Source organism: Eleutherodactylus coqui, chromosome 1, assembly GCF_035609145.1.
Source record: "Eleutherodactylus coqui strain aEleCoq1 chromosome 1, aEleCoq1.hap1, whole genome shotgun sequence".
NCBI lineage: Eukaryota > Metazoa > Chordata > Amphibia > Anura > Eleutherodactylidae > Eleutherodactylus > Eleutherodactylus coqui.
In genome coordinates, this window is record NC_089837.1 from 513,809,574 (window position 1) to 513,828,771 (window position 19,198).

Here is a 19,198-nt window from a genome sequence, read left to right on the forward strand (position 1 = left end):
ATCATAGCGTAACTAGCATGTGCGGGGAATCCAAGTCCCGCGATACTTAAGTGATGACAGTCATCATTATCAGTATGACTACTACGCATGCGTAAAAAGTGAATAGCACGCGAGACTTGAGTGATGATCTAGTCACATGGCTAGTCCAAGTACTATGCACACGTCACAAAGCTGTGCATGCGTAGAGAGTCAAAGAATTTTTAATACGGAAGCCCCGTACCAACAAAACCAGCAGGTTAATATGGAGACTGCACATATGCGGAGAGCAAAAGGCATTCTGCAAAACCTAGCATGACTAACTTGTGTATTATATGTGTAAATTAAACAGACTAACAATAAAGCATCCAGCCTCTAGTATCATTAATGCGATAGGGGATACATATATATGTAAAACCCAATTTTGACCGACAAGGTCAATATATCAACTGCACTTGCAAGGCACAGCCCCTGCATATAAAGCAGCTGTCAAAAAGTGGATAAAAGTTGATAAAGTATTCATATAATCCTATTATGTAATATGGATTTGACGAATATCAACAGTATTGCAAAAAATTACCTAATGTATCTAATTTTAAACCCATCCTACTCGGTATATATATTAAACTTCTATCATCCATCGCATATCATCGAATGTGTAGTACTACTGGTAAAGAGATGGCAAACATTTGAATTCTACAACTAACATGTTTGACCAGAGAGAAAAGTAAACGCAATAGATATAGAACCAAATGAACAATGGCGTCACTCAAGTCAATGCAAATAAAAATTCTCTTTATTAAATATTAGTATCATCATTGATGGAGCCGCATCAAAAGCAATAGAGAAAAACATATAGGACAATCAGCCAGGGACGAGTAACATGTGTAGACATCACAAACACCTATAAAGAAAACAAAATAAACACAAATGTAGTTAAAATTCAGAATAGAAAAAAGCCATAAATACAAAATCTACAAAAACCTATACGGAAATCTTTCTATAGATGTGGCACATATGGATATTCCAAACTTAGACCAGATAGAAATAAAGTGTCCAATTCGTGTATCCATCTCAGTTCCTTACGCTTCAATAGACCAATTCGGTCTCCACCCTTTGGCAATGGAGCCACCCCGTCAATTATTCTAAATGTGTGTATGTAATATAAAAATTATATATATACACACACACACACATATACACACACACTAAATATATATAATTATTATACACACACAATACATGTGTGCGAGTGTATATATAATATATATATATATGTAACACTGTACGTACACACACACACACACACACACACACACACACGTCTTGATGCTGGGAGTTCTCCACGGTCACCTTTGGTACATCAAGAAGCAGGGGAGTTAGGCCAGTGTCCCGTGCAACACCCAGGGCATAAGCAAACCACACCGAGGGCCAGCGGCCTCAACAGCCTCTATCTAGGAACTCCTGTGAGCTGTGCAGAGACCAGCAGTCATCAGCCCATAGAACTAGATTGCTGAGCAGCTTCACCCAGCTCCGCACCGCCAGCACCAAGAACCCGTCACTAGACAGCAGAAATGTGTTGGGTCAACAGTAGGCATGACAAGTGATAGGGGCTCTCAGTTTACTGCTAAACAAGTTGTATAACATGGCATTGACATCAACATCTTGGCACCCAGGACAAACCATACCCCCACCAGCTGTGCTCTGTGTAGGAACAGGAGGCTTCACTCAATGGCTAAAGGGCAGCAGGAAGCAAAAGCAGTCCCAACGCTGCTGAGGGCGGAGTTATCACCTTCAAAACCCCGAGTACTCTGCGTCATGTAGCGCGGTGTTGTAGCCACCATTTTTTTTAAATGTAAAATCAAATTTAACGATTTACATAAAAAGCTGAATCAAGAGCCCCTTAAAGGGTGAATTACTTTGATTTCCCAGTTGTAGAAATAGATCATAATTTTAATCTAAATCCAGGGTACAGACAGGCAGCTTGAACGCCAGAACAAGGCGGCCAGAGCCAGGGTGAACACAGAGATAATCCAACTCCCCAGAAACAGGAGAGTCCAGGTTTATATAGAGAATAACAAACACATTAACAGATGCCACTGACTATGAGGGCATTAACCCTTCAGTTACTGAAGGATTCCATAGTGCTGAGCGCAGCCTGCATAGTACAGATGGGTCTGTCCAACAGCCTAGGTCTAGAATCTTCCTGCAGGTAGAAATACAGGGAGGGAAAACTAACAAAATCCTGTTGTCTATAGGCCACCAAAAATAACAGAAAGAAACTGAAAACTTATTACTAAGAAGAAAAAAAAAAAGAGAAGGGGTGTCAAACCACAATGAAGTAATTATGGGCAAAACCTGTGAATCTCACAAGGGTGATAAGTTCTTGAGAATTAAAGATAACTACCTACCCCAACTTGTACGGGAGCCAACTAGAGGGAGGCCATCCTGGACTACTTATTATTAACCAACATACCAGACAGAATCATGGGGTGCAGGTTGAGGGACACTTGGAAAATAGTGACCACAATATAATAAATTTCCAGTTGTCATTCAAAGGGAGCTACAAAAAAAAACAAAAAAAAACAAAAAAAAAACTAAAACTTTAGTAAAACAAAATTTGATCAGCTCAGAATAACACTTGGCAACATTAAATGGGACAAAGTCCTCAAAAATAACAGTACAAGCAAGAAATGGGAGAAGTTTAAAAACATCTTAAATACCTCATGTGAGCAGTTCATACCCTTCAGAAATAAAAGAACTACAAGTAGAAGGAAACCAAATGTGGCTCGACAGGACTGTAAGGCAGGGGAAATGAGCAAAAAGAAGAAAGCATTTAAAATATTAAAACAAAAAGGCAGTGAAAAAGCACTAAAAACACTGGGAGAAAAACAAATTATTGAAGGAAAAGATCAAAAATGGCCAAGGAGAAGGCAGAACTACTGATTGCCAAAGAAAGCAAAAATAACTCTAAACTATTTTTCAAATTATATAAATGGTAAAAGGATCTACACTAAAAGTACTGGCCCTTTAACAAATAATGCAGGAGAAACCATTGAAGATGAGTAGGGGGGGGGGGGGGTAGGCGAATCTATTAAATATTTATTTTTCGTTGGTGAATACACTTGAGAAAAACCTGTCATGCAAGATGCAGGGAAATAAAACAAAGCCCTCCCCCCACCACCACTAAATATCACCTGCCTAACGCAGGAGGAAGTGCAGAGTCAGTTTTAAAAATTGACAAATCGCCGGGGCCAGATAGAGTACACCCAAGGGTTCTAAGTGAATTAAGTGACATGATAGACAGACTGTCATTTCTTATATTTAGGGACACTATTGAGACCAGGGTTGTACCACTGGATTGGCATATTGTCGTTCCAATATAAAAAAGGGGGTCTAAAAAGAGAGCCGGATAACTACAGGCCAGCAAGTCTCACTTCGATAATTGGAAAAATATTCGAGGGGGTTCTGAGAGACGCCATCCTAGAATACCTCACGGAAAATAACTAAAGTTACAAAGTACAATTTAAATAAATTCATTGACAAATAGCAGATTTGTCACGATCCGGATTATTGTTGAGGCAGCGCAGGAGCACCTTTGTAACTTTAGCGCTATTCATCCTTGTGGGTCCAACCATACAGTTGGACACAGAAGCCCTGCAGCGGACCCCAATCATCAGAGGGATCCATCGGCACTAGTGTAAAGATCCATTGTGATCTGATAAGCGGACCTGGACGAGGAGGTGTTGGTGAGACTGACAGCAGGAGATCTCACCATACACCGGGTGAGTCCCTTTTATACATTGTCTTTTCACCACTTCATTATAGTCACTATGTTCATTCAGGCCTACACTCCTGGCAGCCCCTTAGAAGCGCCTCCCTGACGTATTTATGCTTTTACAGAAAACAACGGTATATCTCCTCATCAGCATGGGTTTATGAGGGGGTCGATCATGTCACAGCAATTTGAACAGCTTCTACAATAAAATAAGTTCTAGGCTGGACCTGGGAGAGTCTATTGATCTCGCATATCTGGATTGTTCTAAATTATTTGACACTGTGCCGCATAATACGTTGATATATAAAATGAGACCGCTCGGTCTAGGCAAAAACATCTCTAAACTGGGTAAAGAACTGGCTTGGAGATAGAACGTACAGGGTGGTTATAAATGGTTCGTGCTCCGATTGGGCCACCATTGCTAGCGGGGTGCCACATAATCAGTATTAGGCCCCATTCTGGTCAATATATCCATCAACGACTTCTCTGCACACTCGGACGTCAGTGTGCACCCGGGATCCTCCTCCCCAAGTCCTTTCCCCTTGGTTCCGCAGGAGAGGACAAGGGAGGAAGAGTTCCAGGCTCACACACAGATGTCAGTGTGCACCCGGGATCAGCACCAAGAAGAGGAGGAGCTGTGCTGACTACAAGGAGGAGGTAAGCATATGGGTTGGGAGGGGGCTATTATTACTGTGAATACTGTGAAGTTAATATTACTGAGCGGGTTAATCTAACTAACAGAGTTAATATTATTACTGTGGGGTACCCTATTACTACTGGTGCCACTATGGGGTACCCTGTTACTACTGGTGCCACTATGGGGGTCAATTTTACTGTGGCCACTATGAGAGTCACTATTACTACTGTGACCACTTTAGTCACTAGTAGGGCTCATTCACATGGACATAATCTTTTTGTATAGCGCCAACTTATTCCACAGCGCTTATTTTGGTCGCACAGACACTGCATTTTTGCCCAACGGAAAATCATTTATGCCTGCGTATTTCGGCAATGCAAAAAAAAAAAAAAAAAAAAATGCAGATGGGCCCAGTAAAATGGTGCACAAATATGCAGTGAATACACAGGTTTCCTGCGCATTTACTGCGCATTTGCGTGGCCCATTTCCTGCAATGGCCTACTGCGGTGGGTAGTACACAACATAAATCGGTCATGCTGTGTAAAAATATACATTCACGTGAATGAACTCATTGAAATCAATGGCTTCTATTCACTGCATATTGCATACGCAAATACGCTTGTGTGAACAAGCTCTTACTATACAGTCTTACAATTACAATCAGCCCTTTGAAGGTAACCATAAGGCTGATGTGGCCCTCGGTGAAAATAAGTTTGATACCCCTGGTCTAGAGGAAAGAAGGTTTCATCACCAACACAGAAGGGGGTTCTTTACTGTAAGAGCAGCGAGACTGTGGAACACTCTGCCTGAGGACGCGGCAATGTCAAAAATCGATAGGAGTTTAAGAACGGACTAGACGTCTTTTAGAGGGCCATGACATTACAGGATAGAGACATTAAATAACCAGCGGGGTTGTTGATCCGGGTCTTGGAGACAGGAACTATCAAACGTTGGTCCAGGGAGTATTCTGACTGCCATTATGGAGTTGGAAAGGAATTATTTTTCTCCCACAATGACTTCTGCCTCATTGGGATTTTTTTGCCTTCCTCTGGATCAACAAAATAGGGTGGAAACAGGCTGAACTAGATGGACATTGTCTTCTTTTGGCCTAACATACCATGTCACTATGTTGGGCAGAGAGGTTCTGGGTAGTGCGATTCGGTTTGTTCACTCACTTCTAAAACCGTGGCAGAAGTTTGTGGCTATAGCCCTGTCAATGAACAGAATGCTTGTGGAATTTCCAACATGTTTCCATGTAAAGTAGCGAGATGTCACTTCTACACTTGGATCTATGCCTAAAATTCCACATGCAGATTTGGCCCACACCGATTGGTAAATCTGCATAAGAATCCACAGCAGTATAGCTGTAGCTTTCCATTACTGTTCTAGAGGCAGAATCTGTGCTGAAAAATCTGCCATGTGAACATACTCCTAAGGCCTCCTGCGGCCAGGTCGGATCCCGCTACGAGATTTCAGGTGAGCTGTGCCCCTGTAGTGACTGCTGCGGCTCACCGGCTCCCGCCATCTTTTCTCTGCGCTGTGCAAGGGCTGGCCCACACAGAAATAGGCCATGCCACGATCGGTTTTCTGCGTGTGTTTTCACGCAGACAAATCGCGACTGTGTGCATAGGATTGCATCTGATGCAATCCTATGGCAGCGGGCACGAGCGGACATTCTGCAGGAGACCTAATACATACATTAATTCTGGTGCCTCCTTATTAGGACTCCGTATTACGTTGTTCCTTGTTACTCCTCTGCGAAAAGCTTAAAATTAAGCGACAGTTTAATAATAACACAATGAGTATTCAGAACAAATATGATAAAAAAAATACTCCAACATTGTTATTGCATGGGAAACACAGGTATTTACTAAGACAGGCACGTCAGAAGACCACTTGGGTGCTTTTCAAGTTTTCATATTGTATAGAGGAGGCAATAAAAGGAGATAATTCCTGGCACCTACAGTTTTTCGTTTTCTGAATATTTTTCTCAGTTGTGCAACCCAAATTAGTTTGTACTATATGGACAAAAAGTCATTTTAATATACCGCTATCTAACTCACCTTGAGGAAGGAAGAAATAAATCAAATGATCTATAATCCTTTTTTTCAATCGGAACATTTTTCATTGGAGACAGAATACAATACAATTTACACAAAACACATTATATATATTTTGAGTGGCGTAAGGAATAAGAGAAAAATAATTCTAATTAAATGCGATATATTTCATCATGAGTTAAGGCTTTCATAATCATAATCCGGCCTCGGGGAACGCAGTGAAAGCTCTCCATAGCGTTCTAATGGAGAGCGTCCCCCCCCCCCCCCTATCCACGAGCGGGGAATCATTGCGATTCAGATAGGCTGACAGCGGAGATCCGTCTGCCAGCTCCTGCTCCTGCGCGGCGGCGAACTGCCACGGGATACCGCAACGCCCTTGGACAGGCAGCCTTAATTATTTACCCATTATTCACCACAACTTAACAGTTATATTACTTACATGTAAAATATATGATAACAAGCAGTTTACAGACATGTATGTAAGAAGTACGATGAGAGAAAAACAACTGCTACTGTGAATAGTATCTATCTTTAGGTTTACTAGACCTGTCAGAATGTTGGAGTGCAAGAAGAACAACAACTGATTCCTATTGATAGCATGAATTAAACAGAAATCCATTTCTTTTCTTTGGTCTTTTTTCTGATGAGAATGCGTGAAGTTGCCTATAGTCCACGTGCTTGGAACGCAGCTTCCAGGTAACAAATACTGAACAAACACTAGAATCAGATCACAGAAATAGATGAAGCTAAGCCAACCTGTACACTGGCCAATAGCCCAAATACAAAATGGTAAATTGGCCATCCTGCGGGAAATTGGCTCAACGTAATTTTGAACTACAGTCATAATTATGAAGATCATAATCGAAATTATTATTAACTTAATAAATAATTCTAGCAATTCTTTTACAAATATCCTTTTCTTTAGAAGATAAGATCCTATTTGAACGCCAAACATATAAATGACAACATATCCAATTACAGAGAATATCCCTTCTCGGTTTGATTGAAGAAACCCATGTCTTTGGCTTTGATCACTGCCATACAAGATAAAAGTTTTCAAATTAGTCATTTCAAGAACGATTTGATAAGTACAAATAATGACTGTGGCCACAATCCAGATTTTTTGTTTCCAAATTAAAGTCAGCAGAAATGATGTAAGCACTCTGACGAATGCCAAAGTGAAGAAGAAGTTCCAGTGAACACCGTACTCCGAAACGTGCTCATGATAATCTATCGCTCTCACACTGATAAGTCGTCCGAAGCCAAGAAAAACCAAAGGCCAGACTGAAAAAAGCTGCTTCTTCACTCGGTGGAATGCAGATGTGGTTTCTTCAAGCGGCGATCTAGCTTCTGGGGAAACAAGGGCATTTGCAAAAGTAAAACATGCCACGCCGAGATCCATTATGCCAGTGCCGTATGTTTCTGTTTTAGCGTAACGCCTTGGAAACACAGGAAAGTCCACAGCTAAAATGGATATAGCAGTAAACAAATTAATGAGAACACGAAAAGTTGTAACAGATGGCACATGCTGGTCTTCAATCCGTGCATGCAGAAAGGACTTGCAGATCTTTTTAAGTGATGTGTTTTTGTACAAAGTCCTGTTCCTGTATATCAAGTAAAGATGTAACACACACATTACTGAAATGCATCCCACCACTAGGTAGAGGAAGTCAGAGAGGACCGTGCAGGACAAGACCTGTGGAAGGACTAACAAGGAAAAGTCAAGAAAAAGGCAAGACTTCCATGAGTAAACTATTTTCCCAAACTTCTGATAAAGGGAAATAAATATCAAACCCCTGCTGAGTATGCAGAGAGGGGCTATGCTTAAGCCCAGTGATATCTCTCCGATGCTTGTCCCATTGAGGTTGCTTACAAAGGATTCTTTTAGGTGCTTTTCAGACATCTGTGATAATAATAGAAATGGAATATTTGCATGAATGTATGAAACAGAGGTTCACTTCCTTAAGAAATTAACAAAAAAAGAAACCTAGAATAAATGCATATGTTGAAAGTTACCTTTTCTCTGCAAGAAGTTTGGATACCCAGTCAAATGGCTCCCCCTTTTCCATAGAGAGGTTACCTGCATAGAGAAAAGATACATTGGCGAAACGCAGAAAGCAGAACTAGACCCTCACAGTCCAGTGACTGCGCACCTACAACCAGAGAAAACAAAAACGTGCAATTCACAGTAAAATAATGACAGGACAGTAACTTGGGGGCAACTTTAAAGGGGTTTACTTACACTTCTGGCTCTGCATTAGTCATCAATAGTATTGTAATTGGTGGCCTTGCTCCCACTGACTTCAATAGAATCAAAGCTGCCCTTAGGCTTCCGACTCCGACCCCAATGACACTGCACTGGCAGAGATCACATCAGATCCTAAACAGTGGATCCCTGGTAATCAACTATTAATGACCTATCCTGAGGACAGAAATACAAAATCTGGGCATCACCAACCTCCCTTTCCTGTTCACCTTATCTAGTTAATCGCTTGGAGTGCAATAGAATATCAGAATCACCGGGGTGGTACGCCAAGTATAAATCCATCTTCAAGTAGCACCATGAAGTCAGCATATCCACAGTACAATTTTATTTAAACCCAAACACATACAAATGGTGGCGACAGTTCAATTCCCCAGAACCCTTTTCAAGCCTCTAAAATCAGTCAATACAAAGCTAATATACATCTCCAGAAATATATATCCACAAGCAAGTGTACAGCAAAACACATTTAAAACATGATACATTTTCTCCGATGTTATCATAGCTACATATTGCACAGGGTAGATAGCCAATCAAATCATAACTTGTAGGTGAATGCCGCTAGGTTTTCAGCAATCTGATCCACAATGCTCTGGCATCTCCACCGAAGACCATGCATGTCAGTCAATCCTCCCAATGCACCTGCTCCAATCAAAGAGTCCATAACTGCGTGAAGTTGAAGTCTCACAGGGTCCGCCTCCTAACCTGTACTTACATTACCTATTGGATACATTAGCAGAACAGAAGTCCTGCTAAGTACAAAAATGAGCCTTGCGTGGCGCAGAGTGTAAGCTCTCGCTCATGACCTGAAGGTTGCAAGTTGCAATCAGGAGGCTGGAATCCGCAATGGAACGCACAGAGCCCACGGTGCACCATGGGAGAAGACCTGCTGTCCACCTTGGGTGAAGATCCTGGCGGCCATCTTAGCAAGGTAAGTAAGAAGTCGCCGCAGCGCGGGGATTCGGGTAAGTACTATCCGTTTTGTTTTTTTTACCCCTGCATCGGGTTTGTCTCGCGCCGAACGAGGGGGGGGGGGGGGGGGGGGCTATTGAGAAAAAAAAAAAAACGTTTCGGTGCGGGACAACCCCTTTAATAAGGCCTCATGTCCACGGGCAAAAGAAGAATTAAAATCCGCAGCGGATTTTAACTCTTCTCCTGCCCGCGGATCCACATCCCATAGGGATGCATTGACCACCCGCGGGGTAGATAAATACCCGCGGATGGTCAATAAAAGGGATTTTTAAAAAAATGGAGCATGAAAAAATCTGGACCATGCTCCATTTTCGTGCGGGTCTCCCGCGGGCTTCTATTGAAGCCTATGGAAGCCGTCCGGATCCGCGGGAGAACTAAAATAGGAATTTAAAAGAATTAACTCACCCGCAGCGGGCCGGGAAGGTCTTCTCTTCCTCACAGCCGGATCTTTCTTACTTCGGCTCGGCGGATGTGCCCGGCGCATGCGCGCGGCACGTCGGAGACGTGCCGCCAGTGTGACAAGTTTATCCGCCGGCCGAAAAAGAAGATCCGGCCGTGAGGAAGAGAAGACCTTCCCGGCCCGCTGCGGGCGAGTTAATTCTTTTAAATTCCGATTTTCAGCCCTCATGTCCGCGGGGCAGGAGGGACCCGCTGCAGATTCTCCATGGAGAATCCATAGCGGGCCTGATTTTCCCCGTGGACATGAAGCCTAAAAGTTATATTTTAGTTTCATTAGTTTGTAGGTCTACGAAGTAAGTCCCTTTACCTGGCACTGGACCTGTACTGCCTCTGTGAAATATGTTTCTATATGGACCAATTATGCACTATCCAAAAACAATCTCACTATAATGGGTGCCACCAAAAGGTTGGCCCGGGGTCCACTTCTGATCAGTTCTCACTTATTTACGTGAGTAAATATAGTCAGTTTATGTATGGACTGGTTGTATACCGACTAGAGATGAATAAGCATACTCGCTAAGGCAAACTACTGGAGCGAGTAGTGCCTTATCCAAGTACCTGCCCGCTCGTCTTTTAAGATGTGGGTGCCGGCGGGGGAGAGCGGGGAGGAACGGAGGGGAGATCTCCCCCCTGCTCACCGCCGCAACTCCCTTCTCACCCGCGCCGGCAGCCGAATCTTTAAAGGCGAGCGGGCAGGTACTTGGATAAGGCACTACTCGCTCCAGTAGTTTGCCTTAGCGAGTATGCTCGCTCATCTCTAATACTGAGCTAAATTAGTCTGACTAGTACTGGGAAGTACCATTAAAGGTTAGCCCAAGATGAAGAAAAAAGGGGAAAAGACCATGAATACTTGATCTCAAGAACTCCCAGAGGCATAAGGGAGTTTTATTGTTAATAGTAATTCCTCTAAGAGGTTAATCTCCCCTAAGGCTAATAGTTATTACACAGAAATAAATCTGGTCCTGGTCCGACGCGTTTCACTCCAAATTGGAGCTCTGCAGGGAGCCAGATAAGCCTCTCTATATCGAGTACAAATGATCTTTAAAAACACTATTGTTTGAGTGAGCACCAATGACTTGTGAGAGCACAAAAGTTTAATATGTGCAACCCAGACTACTAGATCTCAAGTTTTTTGATGTTTGCAGAACCAACCTATAGTGATGAGGGAGGGCCAGATGTACGATGAAAACGTAAACACCCACCACCATATAAATGACCAAAAGTATCGCCTTGGTAGAATCCATATATATATATCTCCTTGATAGGTACAATACCACAATCGGTATCTCAGTCTATTACCTGCCACTTCAACTCAACAGATGTAACCCGTTTCTATATCTTTTGGAGGTATCTGATATTTCCTCCACTAACAGGTTTTTAGAATCTACTTACTACCTGAAAGATATCAGAAACTCTCTATTAGCCAATCACTAATTCATTTCTCTTCTTTTCCATCTTCTTTCTAGGGTCATGAATATAGCCAATAACTAAAAAAAGTAAATAAACTGAGGATAGAGAGAGGAGCGGCAGGCCGACAGTCAGAGGTAGGCTAGTGGTATCCCTTGTTCTATAATCGATATCTAGAACAAAAAGTCCCCCCCCCCCACTTCTTTTGTATTATATAATCTACAAGTTTTTAAATACAAAAATGCAGGTACCGGGCAGCATCAGAGAACGGTGCAGGTTACAACTCAACCATGTCTGGAAGAGTTACTTTATTGGATGCAACTGCAGCATAAATCAAGCAGCACCGTTTGGACCCCCAGCAACAACTGGGTCTGTCAAGCAAGGAGTGCTGCTGGAGTTAGCTTTTTTTTCTTGGACATTAAGGGGTCCTGCTAAAGGGGTGTCACAAAATTCTTTGCAATTCTTGTGAGTTTATTTGGATGAAGGAGAGTTAAAAACAGATTTGTTCATAAAACCAGCAGGTAGGAACAATTTACAACATATGAGACAAAAGCTCTATTGCAGGCGCCGCCGTCAGCCTCTCACCACCTTAGTGAATACTGACCAGGGGGCTGCGGCTTCCCTGCCGGTATTCACTCAGCAGCACTGATCCCGGCACACACTGTAACTTCAGTGTGCGGCCAAGTCCTCCTCCCCCGATGTCTCCTCTCAGGTTCGCGAAACCCAATGAGGTAGAAACTAATTTTCCTAGTTTAAGGGGAAAAAAATCCTTCCCAACTCGCAGGTGACTGATTGCAGCTATTGCCTGCGGGTGTCAGCTGTATAAACATCCGACGCCCATACTGTATGAAGAGAGGCCGCTCCGCGATCTTTCTTTATACATACCCCGAACCTGCACGACGTAAATGTACGTCACATGGTGGGAAGGGGTTAAGACGGCCTGTCCACTGGCATAGCGGCCGCCCGGGAGCCAGCAGACAGATCTCAGCAGTGAGCCTGACAGATAGGCTCACCACGGAGCATCGCAACAATTCACAGCATGCTGCGATTGGCCCGCTGCGAGTGGAGAATGGCTATGATTCGCCGCTCGTGGACAGGGGGGCGGCGCTCTTCATAGCAAAGCTATGGAAAGCGTACATTGCGTTACCCTGCGGCTGGATTATCGCTGCAGGGAACGAAATGCAAAAACGCCCGGACAGGCAGCCTAATTTAAAAAAATTTTGACATTGTTTTAAAAGGTTTGTTATATTTAATTGCTCATTGGTAATTGATATACACGTGGTATTAATGACTCATCGATGTAATAACTAATTTATGCAAAGGTTCATTCACACAGAGGGGGAAGTGGTGCGGATTTTGGGCTGCTGAAAATCTGCTTTACACGACTGAGGAGGATTTTTTTTGCAGATTTTTATGTTTATCTGCAACAAACTTTAGTCCTACATTTGAAAGTGTGAAATCAGCTGCGGATCCACATGAAGAGCTGCAACAAATAGGATTTTGATACGGATTTGCTCTAAAATCGACAGCGCAAAATCTGCTGCGGAATCTGCTGCATGTGAACGTACTCTTATAACTTACAATGTATTTCTAGATTAACCCTATACTACACACTCACCTATCGTAACTAAATAGTATAGGTGATTGTAATAGAAGGGGTTAATGTTGGCTTTGTATTGAAGATAAGGACAAGAAGGGGTTAATGTGGTGCTTGAGACCGGCTGCTCAGCTCCCTTCTAATCTTGCACACTGACAGGAGACGGGGGAGCGAGCAGCTTTTAGGGTGCCTTCACACTTGGGATCGCGATATCGCTGCGGTTCTTTTTAACGCGAATGTCAATAGCGCTTTCTAATGTTGAAGACTAGAGATGAGCGAACGTACTCGGATAAGCACTACTCGTCCGAGTAATGTGCCTTATCCGAGTATCGCTGTACTCGTGCTGAAAGATTCGGGGCGCTCCGCTGCTGACAGGTGAGTCGCAGCGGGGAGCGGGGCAGAGCGGCCGGGAGAGAAGGAGAGAAAGATCTCCCCTCCGTTCCTCCCCGCTCTCCCCTGCAGCTCCCCGCTCCGCAGCGCGTCCCGAATCTTTAGCCCCGAGCACAGCGGTACTCAGATAAAGCACATTACTCGGACGAGTAGTCCTTATCCGAGTACGTTCGCTCATCTCTATTGAAGACGCATCGCACAAAAATTGCAAAACACAAACTGGCGATTTTTGTGCGATGTGTTTTTAACATTAGAAAGTGCTATTGACATTCGCGTTAAAAAAAACGTGATATCACGATCGCAAGTGTGCGGGCACCCCTACAGGGCTGCAGATCTGGGAGAGTTTACTACAACTAACTTCCAGCCAGTTCTCCGATTGGCTGTAACTGCAATTGCGTCATCAGGACCTGGGCCAATCAAATGGCCATGACAACAGCTGAGCCGCAGGCTTTTAGTCGTGGCCTGCTCTGGAGCTTGGGATTGTCCGCCGAGAACAGGACATCCAACCAGCGCCCAGGCAGTAGCTTGGAAAGTTGGCGGTGGTGAAGGGGTGAAGGAGTAAAATCTGCGGTTGTTGGCAGCAAGGAGGAAAATAGTGCTAAATGCTGGATAGCAGACGTGTAATGGCCAGTGTTATTGCTCGTGTACACCTTAACCCCTTAAGGGCCCAGCCTTTTTGATGTAAGGATTCTTGAGGACTTTCAGCAGCATTTTCCGAAAGACATAAGTATATTTCGGTCAGGTGGCAGTAGAACGGTTGTTCTCTGCATGGGGGGCTGTCGTCGTCATGGATACCATTTTGGGGCACATGTAATGTATTGTAGCACCTATAGATTCTGGGGGGGGGGGCTGGATGAAAAAAACATCAATTCTATGATTTATGGCATTCACTATGCGGTAAACACAACTGTTTTCTGCAGGTCAGTACGACTCGGACGATACCAGGATTAGACATTTTTTAGGTTGTTCCCCTTTACATTAAACCCCCCCCCTTTTTTTTTTTAAATGTTCTTTTCAAAAGACAAAATACCTTTTCCTTTCCCACTGCTGGGGTCCCGTGATGGGGTTGTGTGACGAGCAACAGCTTTTAAGGGTACAGCGGTACCTCGGCTTGCGACAGGCTTTTACCCAAATGTTTGCTCTGATTTAAGAGCCAAAACTCAGGTTCCAAGCCGGCTCACACGCTGAGGCTCGGGGTGAGAGGGGCTAATACGCACCTACCGCCGGCGGTGCAGTCCTCACGATGGTCTGCAGCGTTCTCTTCCACGCCAACAGGGCATTTCTTCCTAGAAGCGGGGCTTGAATACCCCACCTCCAGCACGCTAATGCTCTGATTGGTTAATCCAGCACATTGGTTAATCAGCCAATGAAAGCCAGCGCTGGATTAACCAATCACAGCCATTCAATTACATCCTTCATCGCAGGGAACACTTTCCACAGAAGAGTTTTCTCTCTTACAACCTCTGCATTATTTTAGTATTGGAGAACAAACCCTATTTTTAGGACACGCGGGTACGCGGTCACACGGGGCAGCAGCATGGCGACAGCTCTTCTTTTTTCTCCTGTGTAAGGCCTCCTTCCCACGAACGGATTTCCGCCGCGTAAGTCGCGGCGAAAATCCGCTGCGTTGCCCGCAGCTATTAGGTTCTATTGAACCTAATAGCTCAGGGCACACGGTGCGGAATTCCGCACCGTGAAATCTCCCGTCCTCACCCGCGGCATGCTCTATTTGTCGCCGGTGTACGCGCGGACGGCTTCCATTGCAGTCAATGGAAGCCGTCCGTTCACGCTATCTTCCACTGTAACAGCGGCCATGTGACGTGGCGGCGGTGGGCGGGGAAGCGTCATGCGGGAGCGAAGACACCGGATCCGCTGCTAAGTATGGGGTCTCTGGGGGGCGCCGTGACGGGCTTCGCTGCGGCGGAGCCCGTCACGCTCGTGTGCAGCCAGCCAAACGGCTTGAAAACTCGGCAGCCACAGAGAAGTGGAAATGTGCGCAGAATACGAGGTGCCGGCCTATACGGTAGACTGGGGGAGCGGGCAGAAGGAAGGAGGCGGCGGGCAAAGGCCTACAGACTCGTGTGGCATGGTGCAGCGGGATTTACCTCAGTGGTACGAAGAGCCAGCCACGACAAGCCGCTGGTGGAGCTTCTACACGCGGTCGCTGCATCTTTAGCACCACGGGCCTCCGTACACAAAAATATAGTGGGCTGAAGGAGGTCGGAGGTCAAAGGTCAGCGGATATTTCTCGGTCACATGACTCCAGCAAAGGCCGGCAGCATGCCGCGCTCTGTAGAGGCGCAGGGTCAGCGGGCGATGCTTGGGGAGTGACCTAAAGCGGGTGTCCTCTCTTAATACTAACTTTATAAAATAAGAGTCAAAACGCTTAAAACCAAGAGTACTTACCTGTCCCCAAGGCTGAGATAGGTGACGGCCACCTTTCAATCAGAGGCTGCGGTGTTACCGTTCATACTAGAACACATGGTGGCGCTGCAGCCTCTGATTGGATGGTGGCGATCACCTGGCCTCTGCAGTCAGCAGACGCAGCAGGAACAGGAGGGCTTACATTGTTTAAAGTTTATTCTTAGCGGACACCCTTTAACCCCTTCAGGACAACAATACACCTCCCCCTGACCTCATTAATGGGCCATAAACCTGGACAGACAGCTCTTTAATTCATAGCTGTGGCTTACGGCCGGTCACCAGGAACCTGCTGGGCTTCTCCTCTCCCTCCGGCAGCAGCTGGCAAGGTTCCAGCTTTCGCCTCTGCTCCAAACAACGGTCGGACGGCAAGTCCTGCCGCCCAGGTCAGTGTTCACATCACAAGTCCCGCCGCCCAGGTCAGTGTTCACATCACAAGTCCCGCCGCCCAGGTCAGTGTTCACATCACAAGTCCTGCCGCCCAGGTCAGTGTTCACATCACAAGTCCTGCCGCCCAGGTCAGTGTTCACATCACAAGTCCTGCCGCCCAGGTCAGTGTTCACATCACAAGTCCTGCCGCCCAGGTCAGTGTTCACATCACAAGTCCTGCGTCGCTCACTGATTGGCCTGGTTGCGTCAGTATGTGTATACCGGAAGCTAGGGGTTTGACAGGGGGAACGCCCATCTCACACCCCCAGCTCCCGCTGGCATATTAACACATTCTGCCGCAGTTCTACAGCGCGGCCGATTCAGCCAATCAGCTGGCTGGAATCGGCACCACGTGACACAGCGGCGTGCCCGCGCATTGCCGTGCACGATGAGCTGTGCCCGCGCGTCACGTGGGCTGTGACGTCACCGGGCCTTGCATTTGCCCGCGGATTTTGAACAGTATTGATCTACGGAGGAAGCAAGCTGATGGTTGGAGCCTTTTCCCCAATTTACAAGAGATGGGAGAGTAAGATTTGTGCTCTACGTGTGGTGAGTACCCACCTGAGATTTGTGCGCTGTGCGCTACGCTGTGCGCTACGTGTGGAGACGCGGTTACCTGAGATTTGTGCGCCGTGCGCTACGCTGTGCGCTACGTGTGGAGACGCGGTTACCTGAGATTTGTGCGCCGTGCGCTACGCTGTGCGCTACGTGTGGAGACGCGGTTACCTGAGATTTGTGCGCCGTGCGCTACGTGTGGAGACGCGGTTACCTGAGATTTGTGCGCTACGCTGTGCGCTACGTGTGGAGACGCGTTTACCTGAGATTAATGCGCCGTGCGCTACGCTGTGCGCTACGTGTGGAGACGCGGTTACCTGAGATTAATGCGCCGTGCGCTACGCTGTGCGCTACGTGTGGAGATGCGGTTACCTGAGATTAATGCGCCGTGCGCTACGCTGTGCGCTACGTGTGGAGACGCGGTTACCTGAGATTAATGCGCCGTGCGCTACGCTGTGCGCTACGTGTGGAGACGCGGTCACCTGAGATTTGTGCGCCGTGCGCTACGCTGTGCGCTACGTGTGGAGACGCGGTTACCTGAGATTAATGCGCTGTGCGCTACGCTGTGCGCTACGTGTGGAGACGCGGTTACCTGAGATTTGTGCGCTGTGCGCTACGTGTGGAGACAACACCCAAGATTTGTGCGCTACGTGTGGTGAGTACGTCATCTGAGATTTGCGCGACGCCACCTGGCGCAACCTGTCTTTTTTTGCAGATTTGTGCGCCTTATTGCAAAATTACGTGTGGAGAGGATCCTGACGTTTGGATGCGTTTCGAGAAGAATTTCGCTTCGCTCGGACCCCACCTGACATCACTCAGCGAGGTAAGCTGCTGCATCTGCCCAAATTTTCATCGCGTGCATCTGCTCATATGCGCATATTTGGCGCATATTTGCAGGTTTTCGCTTGCATCTGCTGATATGCGCATACTTGGCGCATATTTGCAGGTTTTCGCTTGCATCTGCTGATATGCGCATACTTGGTGCATATTTGCAGGTTTTCTCCTGCATCACCTGATATGTGCATATTTGCAGGTTTTCGCTTGCATGTGGTGATATGCTCTCCGTTTTCCACAGGACGACTCGTGTGGAGAGGAACCTGACATTTGGCTGCGTTTTGTACAACGTACGGAACCGGAGATTGGCGTTTTAGGTGCTGATCTCACATTTGCCCCCCGCCTTTGGGAGAGGACGACTCTTCTGGAGAGGAATTTCGCTTCGCTAGGACACCACCTGACGTCACTCGGCAAGGTAAGCTGCTGCATCTGCCAAATTTTTCATTGCTTGCATCTGCTCATATGTACACGCATGCCTGTATGCGTACACGCATGCCTGTATGCGTACACGCATGCCTGTATGCGTACACGCATGCCTGTATGCGTACATGCATGCGTGCCTGTATGCGTACATGCGTGCGTGCCTGTGTGCGTACATGCGTGTATGCGTATATGCCTGTATGCATGCCTGTATGCGTACATGCGTGCATGCCTGTATGCGTATATGCGTGTGTGCCTGTATGCGTACATGCGTGCGTGCCTGTATGCGTGCGTGCCTGTATGCTTATATGCCTGTATGCGTGCGTGCCTGTATGCGTACGTGCGTGCCTGTATGCGTACATGCGTGCATGCCTGTGTGCGTGCCTGTATGCGTACATGCGTGTATGCGTATATGCCTGTATGCGTGCCTGCCTGTATGCGTATATGCGTGCATGCCTGTATGCGTATATGCGTGCATGCCTGTATGCGTGCGTGCCTGTATGCGTACATGCGTGCGTGCCTGTATGCGTGCATGCCTGTGTGCGTGCCTGTGTGCGTGCCTGTATGCGTACATGTCTGTATGCGTATATGCGTGCGTGCCTGTATGCGTACGTGCGTGCCTGTATGCGTACGTGCGTGCCTGTATGCGTGCGTGCCTGTATGCGTGCGTGCCTGTATGCGTGCGTGCCTGTATGCGTGCGTGCCTGTATGCGTACGTGCCTGTATGCGTGCATGCCTGTATGCGTGCCTGTACGCGTGCGTGCGTGTCTGTATGCGTGCGTGCGTGCCTGCGTGCGTGCGTGCCTGTATGCGTGTATATGTGCGTGTATGCGTGTATACGTGCGTGTGTGCGTGCATGCGTGCGTGTATACGTGCGTGTGTGTATGCGTGCATACGTGCGTGCACGCATGCGTGTGTGCGGGCGTGCATGCCTGTATGTATACGTGCGGGCGTGCATGCCTGTGTGTATACGTGCGGGCGTGCATGCCTGTGTGTATAC

The 19,198-nt window shown here is 46.4% G+C and overlaps 1 protein-coding gene and 1 long non-coding RNA gene across 8 annotated transcripts in view; both read right to left on the reverse strand.

Moving 5' to 3' along the window:
* Positions 1 to 754: 754 nt before the first annotated feature.
* LOC136588707 (uncharacterized) lies at positions 755 to 3,049 on the reverse strand. Its single transcript, XR_010787600.1, has 2 exons — positions 2,388 to 3,049; positions 755 to 880 (listed from the first exon to the last, which is right to left on the reverse strand). It is a non-coding gene; the product is annotated as an uncharacterized lncRNA (long non-coding RNA).
* Positions 3,050 to 4,756: 1,707 nt separating this feature from the next.
* The window catches only part of PIGW (phosphatidylinositol glycan anchor biosynthesis class W), a 157,522-nt gene continuing 143,080 nt past the window's right edge, over positions 4,757 to 19,198 (reverse strand). For 2 of the 7 annotated variants that reach the window (XM_066587786.1, XM_066587795.1), the window contains 2 exons: positions 8,468 to 8,531; positions 4,757 to 8,354 (listed from right to left, as the gene is read on the reverse strand). In XM_066587786.1, coding sequence (XP_066443883.1) covers positions 6,861 to 8,354 — 1,494 coding nt within the window. In that variant the 5' untranslated portion in view covers positions 8,468 to 8,531 and the 3' untranslated portion in view covers positions 4,757 to 6,860. Of the gene's footprint in view, positions 8,355 to 8,467; positions 8,532 to 8,693; positions 9,407 to 9,429; positions 9,529 to 16,174; positions 16,662 to 19,198 lie in introns of those variants that run through there. The other 5 variants (XM_066587776.1, XM_066587767.1, XM_066587803.1 and 2 more) reach the window with 5 other exon arrangements.